We start from the raw sequence: 19913 nt of genomic DNA on the forward strand, positions 1-19913 counted from the left end.
GTCTACCGCGCAAACATTTGGGGTTACATTCGTCTGGTATGAGACGTTCCTGGGAGAGATCCACCGGGGGACGAAGCGCACAATAACCCTGGTTTCGCTGTGGGGCGGCGGTGGAGTGGGTGACCTGTTGTAGTCTGTTGAGGTGTTGTGAACCACTGAGGGTTTCGGCGGGACGAAGCCTCTCCGGGTTTAACTACAAAAAAATGGTTCAAATGGCTCTGAGCACTATGGGACTCAACTGCTGAGGTCATTAGTCCCCTAGAACTTAGAACTAGTTAAACCTAACTAACCTAAGGACATCACAAACATCCATGCCCGAGGCAGGATTCGAACCTGCGACCGCAGCGGTCTTGCGGTTCCAGACTGCAGCGCCTTTAACCGCACGGCCACTTCAGCCGGCGTTTAACTACACAACACACAATGTGCCGAAACCACAACAACACATCCTTAGCACTACACTATACAAGCACTCATGACAGTCACCTACACAACAAAGATACACTTTGGACACTTCATGACAGGTCAGAGGAATGCAATGGCACAGGACCTACACTAGGACCTTGCCATGAGAGGCGGTGCAGGATTCCCTACACCTTTTCCCTGAGTATGGGACTATGATAGAAGTGGGCATCAGCTGGCACTCAAGACGATGTTGAGAAAACTGTTTGCACGTTAACCTTAGTCAATACTTGCTTAGAAACAGCAAACGAACTTGAGAATATAAATTTTGCACAGTCTTTGGTACATACCAGGTGAAGAGTAATTTGTGCTGTCTGTCTAAAACATTTATTCGGTGAACTGTATCGTTGATGAATGTTAACGAACAGAACAGCTACGATCTTTCTCAGTGGCATCAAGGCCAGTGTCAGTATTGTCCATTTACCTTTCGAACGTAAATAAAGGTTTGTTTAGCAAGACCGATGCCTTTTGTCAAAATTTATGCATGCCTGTTATAATGGCGTGAGACGATGGGACACCGTAGTAAGGATGCAGAAACATCGTGATTCACAGTTTCTAGAATTTCACGCACCGATGTTGTATCGATCTGAAACAGCTGCCTGTTCTACAATGCCGCAAAAAATACATTAGATGTTTTTCGCCACTCTGCATGGCTATGTACCTTTAATACTACAAAACGGATGGTAGAGAAAGGTCAGTCATTTAATTACACACAATGAGGATGAAAACACCAAAACTGTCGTCTGCAGGCACCGTTCACAGTCTCCACAACAAAGGCTTCACTGATTCTCGAAACTCGCATTGTTACCAGGTACTATACTCTCCTTGCTGTCGGATTCAGATATTTACAATGGCGAATCTACTACAGTCCAGAGTCTTTGCTACTGAATTTGCTTAGTCGCTTCCGCCCTGGCGCAGAGGAAGGCGGTACGAGACTTTAAGCCTCACACGTCGCACCTTCAGTATGATTTTTAAAAAAAGTAAATGCACTTTAAGCATATCAGTTCAATTAGACCACTACCGTCGTTGGTAATGTATGTGATACACCGAGACACCATTTAAAAAAGTAAAACTCAATTGAAATTAGACCCACTGAAAGTGATTTCCCAAAAAACGTTATATACAACAACTGACTCAGAGGCAAGAAAGAGCAGTATCACTACAAGTCTTTAAATCTAGAAATCAAATTAACTCTTGACATACCGGAACAAGTATACCAATAATTTATGGCCGTAACAGACGAGATCAAAGTAAAAATCGACGCGGATCGGTAGATCAGATACCTCTGCAAGACGTCGAAACTGATACTACATGTTGTAGACATCATTAAACGAGAAGAAATATGGCTGCGTGCAGCAAATAAATAACGCTTTCTCGCAATGTGAGGCTCCGCCGCAGCCGCTGATTGATAAAAGTCTAAATCGAAATTCCACGCTGTTATTGAGCTACATCAACATACATACACCCCAAGTCACCGTATGGAGCATGGTGGATGGTACCACGTACCGCTACTAGTCATTATCCTTCTTGTTCTGCACGCGAATGGAGCGAGGGAAAAGTCACTGCCCATATGCCTTCGTACGAGCCCTAAATTCGCTTGTCTTATCTTGGAGATACTTAACGCGGAATGTGCGTTGGTGGCAGTAGCATCGTTATGCAGTCCGCTGCAAATACCGGTTCCCCATATTATTTCAATAGTGTTTTGCGAAAATAATTTCATCTTCCTTCGAGCGATTCACATTTTTCACAAATCTTGTCTGTAGCATTCGCATGTTGACCGAATCCACCGGTAACAAATCTAACTGCACGCCTCTGAAGTGATTCGATGTCTTCATTTAAACGTACCTGATGGAGTTCCGAAACAGGAATGGTATTCAAGGATAGGGCGCACTAGCGTCCTATACATGGTATCTTTTGCAAATGAGCTCCTCTTTCTTAAAATGCTCCGAATAAACCGTAGGACTTAAGGATGGTAACAGAATACCAGCCACTGGATTGACCTCGCCCACTATCATACTCAATTGTTCGTTTTATTTCGTATCGCTTTGTAGCGTTACGCCTAGGTATTTAATCGAGCTGACTGTGTCAAGCAGCACGCGACTAATACTGTGTTCGAGAAACGCGGGATTGTTTTTCCTGGTCATCTCCATTAAACTATTCTTCTACATTCAGAGCAAGCTGTCATTCATCAATCCAAGTACAAATTTCGTCTAAGTAATCTTGTATCGTTTTACATTAACTCAAGGATGACACCTTCCGGAAGCCACAGCATCATCAGCGAACTGCAGCAGATTACTGCTCCTCCTGTCCGAAGACCATTTATGTATATAGAGAAAGAGAGCTGTCCTACCACACTTCCCTGGGGCTGACGATACTCCTGTCTCTGATGAACACTCGCCTTCGAGTATTTCTTCGCATGATTATCTGTTTTACGCAAAGAGCTTGTTTCAGAATTTATCAAAGTCACCTTCGGATTATGTGTAGTGTGTGCGTTTGGTTTTTGTGTTCCCAATCCACATCAGACGACTATCAGCCAACGTATTTAATGAAATTTCAAGTCAGATGTACTGTATTTATACATGATTAACGACTAATACATAAACTGTTGCGGTACTGGCAACTGGTGTTACAAATCTCAAGCCGCACAGTTCCTAGAATCAATTCTCTCGCCCGCGTGTAGGAAGAACAGCTGATTTCTTTTGCGGAATTCACCTTCTGTGCCAATATGCCCCGCTCTGATCGGCAAGTAAAATGCGTTCTCGTGGCTTCGGGAAGCGACGTTGTCCCCAGGAGATATGGGCAGCTGCGTGGGGAATGAACGAGATGATACGTAACCGTCATACGCACGCGGGGGCGAACGGCCCACGCACGTCACATCATCAGGGGTCGAATTCATTATCGTGCTGCCATATATATGCAAAGCGAGAGAGCCGAATTATAAATTGAAATTAACAGCAGCTGATGTAGTCGTCAGATCGACTCTGAGAGGCCGCTCCCCTCACTCACATGGAAATGAATTGCTGTGGCTGGGGGAGTGCGTACCGCATCCGTCTGCTGCAAAACTGCACATACAGATAATGCAGAACAAGGGGAACCTTTTTTATTGTATAGTGTTCATCTGAATTACTACACGAGTCAATAACCACAGTGACAAGCTGCTTCAGTGAAGATCTCATAAGCTGAGCTACAGGGAAATTAAACTGCCCTCCACAGCCCTCTATCTCTGCCACACAATGTCGAGATGTTACGACGAAAAAACGAGCCAGAGACAAAACGGAGTAGTACTGAATGCTTGTTTGAGGGCGAGGAGTGAAGCATACACTACCAATGTTAAAAAGTAATAACCGTGAATGAACAGAAAGAGCGCATACAGTTGACATTTGCGGATTCGTATAGATGTTTTCAGTGCAATAGAGTTGTAAATGTAAGCGTGGCCAAGAAATCAAACAAAATGCAATCACTCTACAACGATCCAAGGGAGACATGGGTCCATTATACCAAAATACTCAGAAAATGACACTTAACACTAAAATTTCTTTCTGTGACATTCAGGTCCTCCCTGTCTACAAGGAAACATCTCTAAATGAAAGGGCTGACTGTTCAAAGTTAACATTTGTTTGTTAAAAATGGTTACTCAAACTGCTACATACTTAAGATTACATTGGTAAACAAGAATAGCAATCGAAGAAAGGGATGCGACCACGAGCCAAGAACAACAATTAGTGATGCTTGAGAAATATTTTGACATACTGTCCACATTGTGCATTCAAACTGCTGCTAATCCGAAGAATGGGTTAGAACATGTGACTTGTCTATTAGATTCGTCCTCTATAAATCCACAGACAGCGAACGAGGACATATGTCACACACGATGTGGACTGTGTATCCTGTGGACCGAACAACTAAAGCCGAATAAATACGATTTAAAAATACAGAGGTGTGTCTGTTCTATAGCCTGTAAATATTTCACTGTAGAGCTATGAAGTTATGCTCAATCGACATTTCTACATTGAAGAACCCAAGGACAACAGTAGCATAACCGCAAAGGAAGTGTAATTTGGCAAAACGCTTAATATTCGCTTGAAAGAATTTACCTTATCTGACACAGGTATCCGGACACCTCTACGTGAACTGACCGCGATATGTTGCGGGAGGCGAACCCGCCAATACAAAAGGAGTTGCGGAGTACTGAGCTGTCAGCAGAGAAACAAGGAATGAGGGAACGTGTCGGTTAGGAAAGCTCAGTGACTTCCAACGTGGATTATAGTCATTGGATGTGACCCGAGTAACAAATCCATCAGGGACATTTCAACCCTTATAAACCTTTTCAAATCGACAGTTGATAATTTTATTGTGAAGTGGGAACGCGAAGAAACAAACAGAGCTAAGCCTATACCAAACCGACCGTATGTATTGACGGACGAGGGCCGTCGAAAATTGCGGAAGGAACTTGTAAGAAATCGAATGAAATTAGAGCACGAAATCACTCGTGAAAAGAGTTGCGCTCTGCCAAAACTGCGTTTTGGTACAATACATAAATGACGTATCAAATGTTAGGATTACCAGCAGAGAAGGAGCATAAATGACTGTGTACGAGAGAAGACTTACCTTTGTTTTTCGTTTGTTTTGCACATAATCAGCATCACACTTCGTTTAGTGTCATTCCACTGTGTATTCTGTATACTTAGTGTACAAAATATATATTGCATTTTATAAATGATAAAAAAAACATGCTGTTCTGACCTGCCTCGATACATAGACTGGCATTCTGAGCAGCACTTTCTCCGTGTCTCCCGTCAGCGTAAAGTATCTATTAACAGATTGCCAAGATAATGGGACTCCATCACTCGCCAACCACTACGGTGTATGAATCGCACAACAGAGTATAAGCATCATGGCGAGCTCAGTTCAACTCGATATCCAGCCAAGTTTGAGCTGTCGGTGCTGCAAGATGTGGCAGTGCTATGTACTAAATTTTTCATCCTGTACACCCCTAAATCAGCTACAAATTTAATCACACTCTTCCTACTACATTTCACGCGCACGATCACTTTTCGTTATTTGTTATTTCTCTTTGTGCTGCAAAACGGAAATGTGCGTACGGTGTAATTGGCCGGGAGGCCCCATCCGGGGAAGTTCGGCCGCCAAGGCCAAGTTTTATTTCAGTCGACGCCACACCGGCCGAAATGCGCGCTGGTGATGAGGATGAAATGATGATGACAACACAACACCCAGTCCCCGAGAGGAGAAAATCTCCGACCCTGCCGGGAATCGAACCCGGGTCGGCTTGCATGGGAGGCGAGCACGTTACGATGCAACTAAGCAGGTGGACTTTGTGCTGCAATTTTAATGGGGAGCAGTGTAATAAGCTCTGATTACAATAACTCTGAAGTTGGAATCAGTCAAATCAGAAACACCTGTCTGCAACAATTTGTGTGTATATGCGATGGAATGATGACAGAAGGCTCAGTCGTAGACGAAGCTGCTCATACACTTCGACTCATTGGTAAGATAGGCCTACTGGCAGAATGGAGATAGCATACAAAACAGACTGCTCGTAAAAGTCTAGTTTGTCCCTGTTAAAGTGTGTGACACTCACGTCATATAAGCCCAAAAGAGGATATGGGACATATACGAAGAAGAGCAGCTCTAATGGTCACAGGTTTGAGTCTCGGGAGAGGATCACAGAAATTTAAGTTTGAAGGAGCAGTCAGGATCATATTAACCGATTTCGACTTACCTAAAAGCCATCTACAGAATTTGTTGCCCCCTACGGCTGGTGCCGGCGGCTCCTCGGTTGTCTCGTGATTCCGCGATCGTACACGATCGCTGAGTACGGAGAAGCCGCCAGCAGCAGCTCTAGGGGGCAACAAATTCTGTAGATAGGACGTAGTTTCAGGTCGCTGTCCTCCATTGATCGTGTTGTCTAAATTTATGAGCATCACAGAAATGTTAAAACACGTGACTTGGCAAACTCTTAACTATAGATGAGAACTAGCCTGAAAATTTGTATTTGATAAGTTTCAAGAGCCTGTGTTGAGTGAAATATCTAGGAATGTACAACAGCCCTTAATATATCAGAAAGACAAGATTAGTCAAATTACGGCTTGCACAGAGGCGTTTGTATGGTGCTTTTTACCGCGCAGCGTGCACGAACGGAAAAGGAAGAAAAAACATTAATGCACGTTACGACGGAATTGACCCTCTATGATGTACTACAGAGTAGTTTTTTCTGGATGTAGACGTGAATGCTGGATACGTGTAGATATTTACATGACGACGGAACTACTGCATTCTTCGACGCAAAAAGAAAGCTCCGACTGCAACACAGCAATTAACTTGTCCGTCAGTGCGGGAAACTGAAAGGTGAGTTCGCGACGTGGGAACGTTGGCGGCACTGACCTGTGACGGCGACGGCGACGCTGCTGGTGAGTCCGCGCGGCGTGGAGCAGGTGTAGAGGCCCGTGTCTGAGGGCTCGCTGCGGTGCAGCGCCAGCCGGTACTTCCAGGAGCGCTCCGACGCCGTCACCGCCCAACCTGCAACAGTGGCCAGCTGTCTCGCGTCACTGTAGCACCTGGAACACTGTTGTTTCTGTGGTTTTCAGTCCAAAGACTGGTCTGATGCAGCTCTCAACATTAGTCTGTTCTATGCAAGCCGTAATGGTAACGACCACAGCTGTATTTATGGCTCGTTCATTACGCCAGGAGCGTTATAAATGAGCATCTTCAGCTGACCTGAGCGAAAGTTCACAATCTGTCTTCGTAACTAATTCCCGCAACGTGTCATGGTTCAAAAATGCCTAATGGGATTACATTGGGTTAGAAATGTCCGAATGATGACGATATCACATGTCTGCGTCTTTGTGGGAATGTTACGGAAACTGTTGGTGAACTTTCGGTCTGGTCCACTGAAGGTGTTTATTTAGAACGAAGCCACTTGTGGTGTAATAGACATTGAAGCATTACGTTTTATTTCTTTCTTTTCTCTAATTTATGTTAGGTTAATTAATCAGGCAATAAGATACTATATTTTTATTTCTAATAAAATGAAGATCTTCGATGAAACGTAATACAAACTCATTTAACAGCGATTTTGTTTAAAACGTCGATACTGCCAGAAAATGTACGTGGTGAATGTAAGGCCACTGATAAACATGAAAGTGCATACTTGACTTTTCTTCCGCTTGTATCACTTCTTGTTCTTAGGAGTTCTAGCTGAGCAGACGAATGTTTGGAAGTTGTAATATTTGTGATCGGTGAAGATTGTTTAACTCTATTTACTGTGTCGGCACCATCACTGATTCAAGCGACTAGCTTGTGTCCTAATAATTTATTCCATTTATGTTGTGATTTATGTATGTTTCAAGAAAAACAGACGAGGTTGACGACGGATTGTTCGGACACGAACGATCGGGTACTGCTGCTGTTATTCCGTTACATGCTTTTCTATTAATGGCCAGAACCCCATGAGATATTTGAGCTGATAATTTTGTTCTTCTGTACAAAATGATGTATTGCAAAAATTACGCAAGTGTGACCGGTACTTGTTTTCGAACAATGTCGCCCGTCAACCTACTCACTTTTTATTTATTCCTATGGCTGGGGCCCCCCATCGGGCAGACCGTTCGCCGGGTGCCGGTCTTTCAATTTGACGCCACTTTGGCGACCTGCAGTTGATGAGGATGATAGTATGATGATGAGGGTATCACAACACCCAGTCCCTGGGCGGAGAAAATTCCCCGACCCAGCCGGGAATCGAAGCCGGGCCCAGAGGACTGACAATCCGTCACGCCTGACCATCAAGCTACCGGGGGCAGACAACCTACTCACTGGTCTAATATAAAAGAATGTGAGTGAATAAATACGAGGATGGCCTCCACGAGGTACTCTGAGTAGTAAACATTGTAGAAACTTCAGTATGCTGCACTGCAGCGTACAGTGTTGGTTGCCTCCACGTCACGATTGTTAGACTACATTGAAGTACATCGTTTACAGACCGTAAAATTAAATTCGCTCCTTTGTGAAACGCGTTCTATTAGCATCTCTTTGCTGAGACAAGAAGTAAAGCCACGACTTACCTGAACTACAGATGTCGTGGTTTTTATTAACATTTATATCCCAGTTGTGGAGCACAAAATGACACGATTGTTCTGTGCTAACCTCGTATTACCAAAAGGCTAACCTGGCTCGCGGCACCCGATCTCAGTTGAAAGTTACCTATCTAACGATTTTCAGGGGCAACATTTTTTTCAAGTTTGATACTACTAACTGAATTTTTAAAACAATGAACTGCTGTCGTAAACTACTCATTAAGAAGTGTAATCTCATGTCAAAGGTTTAACATCTTACACCCGGAAACTGTGTACACGTCTTGAGACAGGGTAACACGCCGCGCGCAAAAACCCACAATATATCCATCTAGTAAGATTAAAACCTTGTGCGCGACCGACATTCGAACTCGGGACCTTTGCCTTTCGCGGGCAAGTGCTCTACCATCTGAGCTACCAGCGCACGACTCACACCCGGTCCTCACAGCTTTACTTCTGCCAGTATCTCGTCTCCTACCTTCCAAACTTTACAGAAGCTCTCCTACGGAACTTGCAGAACTAGCGCTCCTGAAAGAAAGGATATTGCGGAGACATGGCTTAGCCACAGCCTGGGGGATGTTTCCAGAATGGGAATTTCCACTCTGCAGCGGAGTGTGCGCTGATATGAAATTTCCTGGCAGATTAAAACTGTGTGCCCGACCGAGACTCGAACTCGGGACCTTTGCCTTTCGCGGGGAAGTGCTCTACCAGCTTCTGTAAAGTTTGGAAGGTAGGAGACGAGATACTGGCAGAAGTAAAGCTGTGAGGAACGGGCGTGACTCGTGCATCGGTAGCTCAGATGGTAGAGCACTTGCCCGCGATAGGCAATGGCCCCGAGTTCGAGTCTCGGTCGGGCACACAGTTTTAATCTGCCAGGAAGTTTCATATCAGCGCACACTCCGCTGCAGAGTGGAAATTCTCATTCTGGAGATATCCATCTAGTATTTGAGAATGAGAGCACTTAGTGACTATTCACAAAGTTTACACATAAGTTCAGACCTTTAAAAAACCTTTTCTCACTGACATCGCCCTACCTTTTTCCCCCACCACCACATAATCATGAAAGGAGAAAAGTGTGTCGCGTACTACGTTTTCTCTGTTCATGCTGCAAAACTGCTACATCAGGCTTTACGTTTCAATTTATTACTTCATTACTACTCACTCTATTCGCAAAAAAACTGCAGTCTCCACATGTACCAATAGGTGTATCTGCAAAAATATATCACTGAACGACGTAGAGTTCACGAGATATGACCTCCTGAACATCGAGACGCATGGAGAACTAGCTTTTGCAAATTTCCCAGAATATACTCCCCTATTGTTTGATAACGAGAGCACTTAGCGGCTTCCAAGAAAACTTAATAATAATTTGAGACTTACTGTATAGACCTAGTTGGTACCAATCTGTCTTTGATATACTTCAGATATGTCAAGAACCGGTTATGATAGCTTTTTGGTTTCACTCTGAAAACCTTGACGGTGTATTAGCTAAAAAGTAAGGTCAGATGTTTCTAACCGATCTGTTTTGTTTTACATCCAGTGATGATTGTCTATAGCCGAAATTGGTAGATGATATGCTGGCCAAATGAAACAGCTGGTGATTCAACTGCATTTTCTAAAGTAGTTTGAAACCTTTCCTGAATTTTTTCTCACTTACTTGCCTAACGTCAAATCATCAGTAACGCACTCAGAGGTTTGAACCTGTTTCATATATGACAGATCGATTGTTTATAGAATACTGGTAGCGGCTAAGTGACCCTGATTGTGTGGAATAAATAAACTGCGACCAGTCACATTTCATATTTATTTTGTGTGTGTCCCAACACAAGATTAAGTGTTCAGGCATGTTCTGCTCGTCTTCATGAGTGTATTTACACAGAAATATATTTTATTTAACGATGGACCTTCATAATTACTGTAAATTAACCCAGAAATACAGCAACTGCAACTTTGTTCGGTGTTCTCCTGATGGAGTGGCTGTAGGGATGAGAGGTGGGATGGGCGTTGTGAGGGGGAAGGGGAGGGGTCAGCAGCCACAAGCCAACGCCCAGTGCTATCTCCTGTTGTTATTATTTTGGTGCAGATATACTTTGGCATCAGCTGGTATTGCAAAACACTAATGTGATTCAGTTTTAACGAGACAGTTGTTCATTCAGAGGAGAAAGTGAAAATTTCACACTTAAGCAATAAGGCGGTCTTACAGCGTGTGGCTGGGTACAGGCTACTGCAGCGCGTGATATTAACGATATTCGTTTGTTTCCTTTTATCGCCTCTTAAATTAACTGGATTAGAAATGTCTTACGGATGTTTAAGAATTTTTTTAAACTATGTGTGAGTAGTTCTATTTCTTCAACTACATATATTATTTTACTTTTTCTGATCTTGTGGGAAAATTTTAGATTGACTTAGATTGTCAAACAGTGGTCTGTTCTTTGATATAAGTTGCTACTGGTGATTTTCTACATTTTCAGAACACAATCTACTATTTGATCACCCGCCCTATAATTACCTCAGTTAAAAATTGATAATTTCTTGGTGCATCACAGTGTCATTATTTCCTATTTCTCAGGGCCTGCCACGAAGTAGATAACTTGTAATGACCTTTTTTATATTATTAAACTGGGATGTTGCTATTGCATGAAGCTTTATTCAAGTGTTGTATAGGTAGGCGATAAGCTTGTGTAGGCAGCATAGTCATTTTTAGGCGACCTGAATTTGCATAGCTGTATTAGTGTATACAATTTTTACGGCATAAATGAGATTGGTTTGTAACAATGTATCGAGTACTTACTTTCATATTCTCATCATTGACCTTTTGCTGCCAAATCATTTTACGGATTGCAATTCAGTAAATGTTGTTGTTGAGTAAATTTTGATGAAATTTTCGTTTCCCATACAGATAACAGCTTTGGTGGTCAGAAATCGGAGAGAGGTATTGTTACACATTCATCTTTTTACCTTCATCTACAGAATTATGTGGTGGTTATAGATTCTTAGTATAGCTGTGGGTGAGTGGTCATTGCTTATCATGACATTGAGAGAAGATGAGGTACTCTAATCACCTATTTTTCGTATACAGAAAATTATTAAAGATTTTATTACAACCTGATGCACCTTGAGTAAGACTCCGGAAAGTTAATGGCCTTAGCAGACATTGATGGAGCCTCACAGGGCGCTATAGGCATGAGGTATTTTTATGGATCTTAGCTCATAGAAATGGCATATTGGGAGTTGGAAGCAATTGGCGGCGAGCCCATCACTCAGTTGGACAGGCCCACAGTTTTACAGGGCAGACAGAGCAGGCCCCCATCGAGACAGGTCTCCAGCAGCACAATGCCGCAATACCTGCATTGGCGCCAGCCGAAGCCTGGTCTGGGGGCGACGGACTGAAAGGATGCATCTACACAGTGGAGTTGTAAACTGGGAATTGTGTGCAGATCCATGAGTAATAAAAATTCACAAGTTTTCATGTTCACTGATACTGCAAATAAGCCTGCGACCCACTTCCAAAGACCACATGGGTTGTATAAGGAACTCCGGCGTCTGAGAAACGTTTGGAGGTGGAATCTTTATTACACCTCCTAGGTAGGACTCACAAGCTTCAAGGCACAAGCTATTTACATAACGATCTTTTAGGTTGTATCTGTTCGCTTGTTGACGTGGGAAGCAACACGACTTAAGAGAAATCGTCTTCCCATTCTGCCAATACTTAAAAAAAGCCAGTAGTTGGCGGTTTCTTTTTTATCCAGAAATGCAGGGTTCTTAACTCTTGTTCGATATGATTTTGTGTTGTTGTGTGGGAGGGAAGATTTACGCCTCTAGAGTGCTGTGATTGGCTCAAGACGGCGTGAAGGCAGTGTCGTTCGTGCACTTTGCGGGAAAACGGACCTTTTTTTTTTCTGAAGAGGTGCGAGACACTTGGATGACCTTGGTCTGGTAGAGGAATTCTGACCGCAGATATAGCATGTGTGGTTGTTGCTCGGGACCTGTCCTGCGACTGACTTCAGTTGCAAGTAGTTAGACTGGAGAGCCTGTGGTATGAAATGAAATGTCGTGTGGCTAGGGCCTCCCGTCGGGTAGACCGTTCGCCTGGTGCAGGTCTTTCGATTTGATGCCACTTCGGCGACCTGCGCGTCGATGGGGATGAAATGATGATGATTAGGACAACACAACACCCAGTCCCTGAGCGGAGAAAATCTCCGACCCAGCGGGGAATCGAACTCGGGCCCTTTGGATTGACAGTCTGTCGCGCTGACCGCTCAGCTACCGGGGCGGACTAGCCTGTGGGGAAGTTCTTACTGTACCAACAGTGTGACTTCAAACGTCTCGGACTACTCGTTTGTCATTTTCATTTTTGGTTTACTAGTCTTGATGCTTCGTATCCTTGTGCGCTCAGTTGTGTAAGTGAGCCAAATTGGTCCGTGGTACGACCAGCGAACGGGTATGTCACACACTGAAATCTACTGTGATTTCAGGGCTCTGGTAGAGAGTAAGTAGCGATCCGTCTGCCTGATCACTAGACCGTGAGATTTTTGCATTTCTTTCGTGGCTGCGATCGCTTCACAGGTGCCGCCTCACGTCTCAACTCCGCCGCACCCATTTCGCCAGCTGCAAGTTACATCGGCGCACGAAGCCAACAGGGTAACGTACTGCCAGTCTGACATTGTCAGGGCGTACAGATATCAATCGCCACTTGCTCTCAGTTGCATCCATGTAGCGATACCACAGTAGATTTAATCAACCAAAGTCTGCTCAATTCAGATTGCGGTATCCTCATTTTTAGGGCCAGAGTACTTGACTCACGTCTGCCACCCAGGATCCTTGCCCATTGTGCTCTTAAACCAACTGTTAGTTGTTTACGGTATTCAATCAATAACTTGTTTAGCATAATTTATGTTTGTCTATGTTTGAGAAAATAAATGTTGTTAGTAAACTAAATTTTCCATTCATTCTCAATCATTATTTACAACAGCCCCACAGGGTAAACTTACATTGTGGCATGAAAAGCGAGCGACAAAAACGAACAGATGAAAGTACAGCCTTTTTTGATTATTTATCGTGTAATAGAAGTTTAACGGATTCTTTTTAACATTCATGTGAATGACATCACACTTTTCGATATTTACGGTCAATTGCCAATTTTCGCACGACACAGATATCTTTTCTAAGTTGTTTTGCAGTTTGTTTTGACCTTCTAACGAATTTACTAGACGATAAACGACAGCATAATCTGCAAACAACGTAAGACGGCTGCTCAGATAGTCTCCTAAATCGTTTATGTAGATAAGGAACAGCAGAGGCCCTATGACGCTACCTTGGGGAACTCTAGAAATCACTTCTGTTTTACTCGATGACTTTCCGTCAATTACTACGAACTGTGATCTCTCTGACAGGAAATGACGAATCCAGTAGTATACCTGAGACGATATTCAGTAAGTACGCAATTTCACAACAAGCCGCATGTGTGGTACAGTGTTCAAATGGTTCAAATGGCTCTGAGCACTATGGGACTTAACGTCTATGGTCATCAGTCCCCGTGGTACAGTGTCAAAAGCATTCGGAAAATCTATAAATGCGGAATAAATTTGAAACCCCTTGTCAATAGGACTCAACACTTCGTGTGAGTAAAGACCTACTTGTGTTTAACGAGAACGATGTTTTCTAAATCCGTGTTCAGTGTATGTCAATACACCGTTCTTTTCTCTTCTCGATACGACAGTCCTGTTTTCATTAACACAATATATTCTCCAAAATGAATAATTCGTCAGGCGAACGGTTGTATGTTATAGTTCCAAGTATGGAGCTATTGCATCAGCATACTCTGAATGAAACCTAATTGGTACAGAGTCTGGACCGGATGACTTCCTCACTTTAAGGGCTTAAGGGAACCCGGAATCCAAAAAAGATGAAATTTTGGGTTTTCAGTTTATTGTGAAATAAAATACTACAGATCTTCCTCTTTAAAATGACATATTAATCTTACCTGTAGCTCAACTCCAAGTAATGAGAATATTATTTTCAATAATGTGCTGTAGAGGGCATGTCGCGACATTGAATTTCCATGGATACATGTTCATTGAAAACATTGTTTTTCAAAACTTCTGGTCTTTTCAAAGACTTTATATTATGTTGGCAACACGATTTGATAGGCAGTTGTTTTGTCTGCGTATTGTAGTCTTTGGATACTGTTGTTTACATTGAGCATTTGGTGGTTATTGCACGATTTGTGTTCTATTTCTGTTGCGTAACTGGAACTTATCAAATATGCCTCGATTTAGTAACAGAGTTTACAAGAGGAAGAAGCCTCCTCCGAGTTACACTAGTGGAACTGAGACAATTTCTCCGACCTTGGGAAATGATTCTGAAAATAGTGAGGTTATTCATGAAGTGAAATCTACTCCTGTCTCTAGCACAAGCAAGAAGTTGCATGGATCAACTGAAAAATACTGCAGTTTATTGGAGAAGTGTAGTGAGGATAATGTGAACGAAATAATTAACATTTCATTGCTCTCAAAATTGATTGAGAGTTCAGTACTGTGTAAGGAATGTTGCAAATTGAGTATGTCAGTAAATATCAAGCGACACATACGACTTGCAGCAGATATCTGTCTCCATTGTACTAGTTGTCATTACAGTGTTTCATTTTGGAACTCAGAATATGTCGAAATAGGCCAAGGTGAAACTGGTTGTGAGAAAAGCAAGTACTGTTGTTGTTGTTGTTGTGGTCCTCAGTCCTGAGACTGGTTTGACGCCGCTCTCCATGCTACTCTATCCTGTGCAAGCTTCTTCGTCTCCCAGTACATACTGCAACCTACATCCTTCTGAATCTGCTGAGTGTATTCATCTCTTGGTCTACCTCTACGATTTTTACCTTCCACGCTCCCCTCAAATGCTAAATTTGTGATCCCTTCATGCCTCAGAACATGTCCTACCAGCCGGTCCCTTCCTCTTGTCAACTTGTGACACGAACTCCTCTTCTCCCCAATTCTGTTCAATACCTCCTCATTAGTTATGTGATCTACCCATCTAATCTTCAGCATTATTCTGTTGCACCACATTTCGAAAGCTTCTATTCTCTTCTTGTCCAAACTATTTATCGTCCATGTTTCACTTCCATACATGGCTACACTCCATACAAATACTTTCAGAAACGACTTCCTGACACTTAAATCTATACTCGATGTTAACAAATTTCTCTTCTTCAGAAACGCTTTTCTTATCATTGCTAGTCTACATTTTATATCCTCTCTACTTCGACCATAATAAGTTATTTTGCTCCCCAAATAGCAAAACCCCTTTACTACTTTAAGTGTCTCATTTCCTAATCTGATTCCCTCAGCATCACCCGACTTAATTGGACTACATTCCATTATCCTCGTTTTGATTTGGTGGTGTTCATCTTACATCCTCCTTTCAAGAACTGTCCATTCCGTTCAACTGCTCTTCCAACTCCTTTGCTGTCTCTGACAGAATTACAATGTCATCGGCGAACCTATAAGTTTTTATTTCTTCTCCATGGACTTTAATACCTACTCCGTAATTTCCTTTTGTTTCCTTTACTGCTTGCTCAATATACAGATTGAATAACATCGGGGAGAGGCTACAACCCTGTCTCACACCCTTCCCAACCACTGCTTCCATTTCATGCCCCTCGACTCTTATAACTGTCATCTGGTTTCTGTACAAATTGTAAATAGCCTTTCGCTCCCTGTATTTAACCCCTGCCAGCTTCAGAATTTGAAAGAGAGTATTCCAGTCAATATTGTCAAAAGCTTTCTTTAAGTCTACAAATGCTAGAAATGTAGGTCTGCCTTTCCTTAATCTTTCTTCTAATATAAGTCGTAGGGTCAGTATTGCCTCACGTGTTCCCACATTTCTACGGAATCCAAACTGATCTTCCCCGAGGTTGGTTTTTACCAGTTTTTCGATTCGTCTGTAAAGAATTCGCGTTATTATTTTGCTTTCTTTGGGATTGGAATTATTATATTCTTCTTGAAATCTGAGGGTATTTCGCCTGTCTCACACATCTTACTCACCAGATGGTAGAGTTTTGTAAGGACTGGCTCTCCCAAGGCCGTCAGTAGCTCTAATGGAATGTTGTCTACTCCCGGGGTCTTGTTTTGACTCAGGTCTTTCAGTGCTCTGTCAAACTCTTCACGCAACTTCGTATCTCCCATTTCATCTTCATCCTCTTCCATTACCATAATATTGTTCTCAAGTACATTGCCCTTGTATAGACCCTCTATACAGGGTGGTCCCGAATTCATGGTACAAACTTTAATGGTAGGTGCAGGACATTGTAACAAGGATATATTGTATAGGAATGTATAGTCCCAGGTGACGCGGTGAGGCGTAAACAGGGGAAATAACGGCCGAAAGGAAAACGAAAGATTTTATTGAAATCGTTGTTGACAAGTGTCATGTTTACAGTAAGTGTTCAAAATTGCGTCCACCATGAGCGATACATGCTTGACAGCGTCGGTGCAGCGATTGGCGTACACGTTCAAAGATGCCTGGTATTTCACGCACACCTGCAGCAGCTACAGATATGCGAGCAACGAGATCCTCATCTGAGTCAACTGGAGTCTCATAAACAAGACTCTTAAGATGTCCCCATAAAAAGTAATCGAGGCAAGAGAAATCAGGAGATCGGGGTGGCCAAGGGACTGGTCCACCACGCCCAATCCATCTAGCACCAAACGTGGCATTCAGGTAATTCCGTACAGCAGTGCTGAAGTGTGCTGGCGCTCCATCGTGCTGAAACCACATGCGGTTACGAATGGCGAGCGGAACATCTTGCAGCAGTTCTGGTAACACTTCTTGCAGAAAAATAAGATAGCTTTCGCCACAGAGTCGCGTGGGTAGTAAGTATGGCCCAATCAAAAAGTCGTTCACAATACCAGCCCACACATTAATACCGAAACGTTGTTGATACGCATGTGGACGCGTTGCATGTGGATTATCTGTTGCCCACACATGGGAATTGTGCGCATTAAAGACACCCTCGCGTGAAAATGTCGCTTCATCTGTAAATAGCACATGACCTACGAAATCCGGCTGCAACGCACATTGCTGCAACAACCACTGGCAGAAGTTCACGCGAAGAGGATAATCTGCCGGATTCAATGCTTGTACTTTTTGAAAATGGAAGGGGTGTAAGCGATTTTCATTTAACACTCTGCATACAGTCTGATGACTCACATGTACGTCACGCGCAACAGTTCTTGTGCTTGACTCGGGTCTATCAGCCACTATGTTCAAGATGCGTTCTTCCAGTGTTGGAGTGCGTACAGCTCTTAATCGACCAGCGTCATGTCTGTTGACGTCGAACGTACCTGTTTCACAAAGTTGACGATGTAACCGTTGAAAAATTCTATGATCCGGCATTCGTCGATTAGGATACTCCGCGCGATACATTCGTAACGCAGCTCTGGCGTTACCATTTGCACGGCCGTACATGTAATGCATGTCTGCTTTTTCTGCATACGTAAAGTCACCCATCGTCTACGGCAGCACAATTGTGAATGGCGCTTGTCCCTACTGCGATACATCATGTTCATCTACTGCCCTCTACCGGCAGTGACACCAACCGATCACTCCATTTCTCTTTCCCCTGTTTACGCCTCACCGCGTCACCTGCGACTATACATTCCTATACAATAAATCCTTGTTACAATGTCCTGTACCTACCATTAAAGTTTGTACCATGAATTCGGGACCACCCTGTATACTCCTTTCATCTTTCCGTTTTCCCTTCTTTGCTTAGAACTGGGTTTCCATCTGAGCTCTTGATATTCATACAAGTGGTTCTCTTTTCTCCAAAGGTCTCTTTAATTTTCCTGTAGGCAGTATATCTTATCCTTAGTGAGATAAGCCTCTACATCCTTACATCTGTACTCTAGCCATCCCTGCTTAGCCTTTTTGCACTTGCTGTCGATCTCATTTTTGAGGTGTTTTTATTCCTTTTTGCCCGCTTCACTTACAGCATTTTTATATTTCCTCCTTTCATCAGTTAAATTCAATATTTCTTCTGTTACCCACGGATTTCTACTAGCCCTCGTCTTTTTACCTACTTGATCCTCTGCTGCCTTCACTACTTCATCCCTCAGAGCTACCCATTCTTCTTCTACTGTAGTTCTTTTCCCCATTCCTGTCAAATGTTCCCTTATGCTCTCCCTGAAACTCTGTACAACCTCTGGTTCAAATGGCTCTGAGCACTATGGGACTTAACATCTGTGATCATCAGTCCCCTAGAACTTAAAACTACTTAAACCTAACGAACCTAAGGACATCACACACATCCATGCCCGAGGCAGGATTCGAACCTGCGACCGTAGCAGTCGCGCGGTTCCGGACTGAGCGCCTAGAACCGCTAGAGCACCGCGTCCGGCTACAACCTCTGGTTTGGTCAGTTTATCCAGGTCCCATCTCCTTAAATTCCCACCTTTTTGCAGTTTCTTCAGTTTTAATCTACAGTTCATAACCAATAGATTGTGGTCAGAGTCCACATCTGCCCCTGGAAACGTCTTTCAATTTAAGGTGTTCCGGAAAGGCTTAAAATCATGAAAAGTTCAATTTATACTTTTTTGCGTTTTCTGAATCTGCAGACTATTACCTTTTAATAGATATATAATTTATTCAATTCCAACGACTACAACTATTTTTAAATTTTTTTTGAAATGTGTTCTACATGGGCGTGACCCGCTGTGGCGCTGTTAAACTGCTGTCAAATGGTGTTATTATTAACGTCCGTGTTCATCAGGTACATTTTAGTGATGTGAGATAAAGTATGTGTTGTGGCTAACCTGTGATGGTTCAATATATATCGCTGGTGTGATTGTCGATTGTTTCATGTTTATTTACTCTGTCGTTATCTCGAAAATATTCCTAATTAATTCTGTTTCTTGAGTCTCTGTTTTGTTGAAGTATAATAATGAGCAAAAGTAAAGTTATTAGAAATCCTCTGAAGGCTTTTAAGAAAAGGGGAAATGTTGGAAAGCCAAAGGTATGCGTTATTACTGTAAACAATAAAGACGATAACCAAGTGAGTGAACCTAACCTCTCAAGTACACCTGCCCATAGCAGTCAAAGTGGGAAAGAAAATACTTCACAGAAGAAGCTTGGTTCAATGAGTGAAAACTATGAATGTTTTATGGGCGAATCGGATGTGAATGAAATATTTGATATGTCGGTTCTCAAAGGAATTTTTTCAAACTGTGTGAGATGTATTCATTGTAGTGAAGTTGGTCTGGAACTCTCCATAATAAAGCACGTAGGACTTGCTGGTGAAATACAACTGAAATGTGATAAGTGTTCATACATGACCACCTTTTGGAACAGTGTTGCAGTAACTGCAACTGAAGAAAA

At 42.9% G+C, this 19913-nt stretch overlaps 1 protein-coding gene across 1 annotated transcript in view; it reads right to left on the minus strand.

Moving 5' to 3' along the window:
- Positions 1-19913, minus strand: part of LOC126473975 (uncharacterized) — a 593366-nt gene that overhangs the window by 89820 nt on the left and 483633 nt on the right. Inside the window, exon 5 of the mRNA XM_050101364.1 lies at positions 6862-6996. Within this exon, the coding sequence (XP_049957321.1) occupies positions 6862-6996 (135 nt within the window). The remainder of the gene's footprint in view (positions 1-6861; positions 6997-19913) is intronic.

Source organism: Schistocerca serialis, chromosome 1 (assembly GCF_023864345.2).
Source record: "Schistocerca serialis cubense isolate TAMUIC-IGC-003099 chromosome 1, iqSchSeri2.2, whole genome shotgun sequence".
Taxonomy (NCBI): domain Eukaryota; kingdom Metazoa; phylum Arthropoda; class Insecta; order Orthoptera; family Acrididae; genus Schistocerca; species Schistocerca serialis.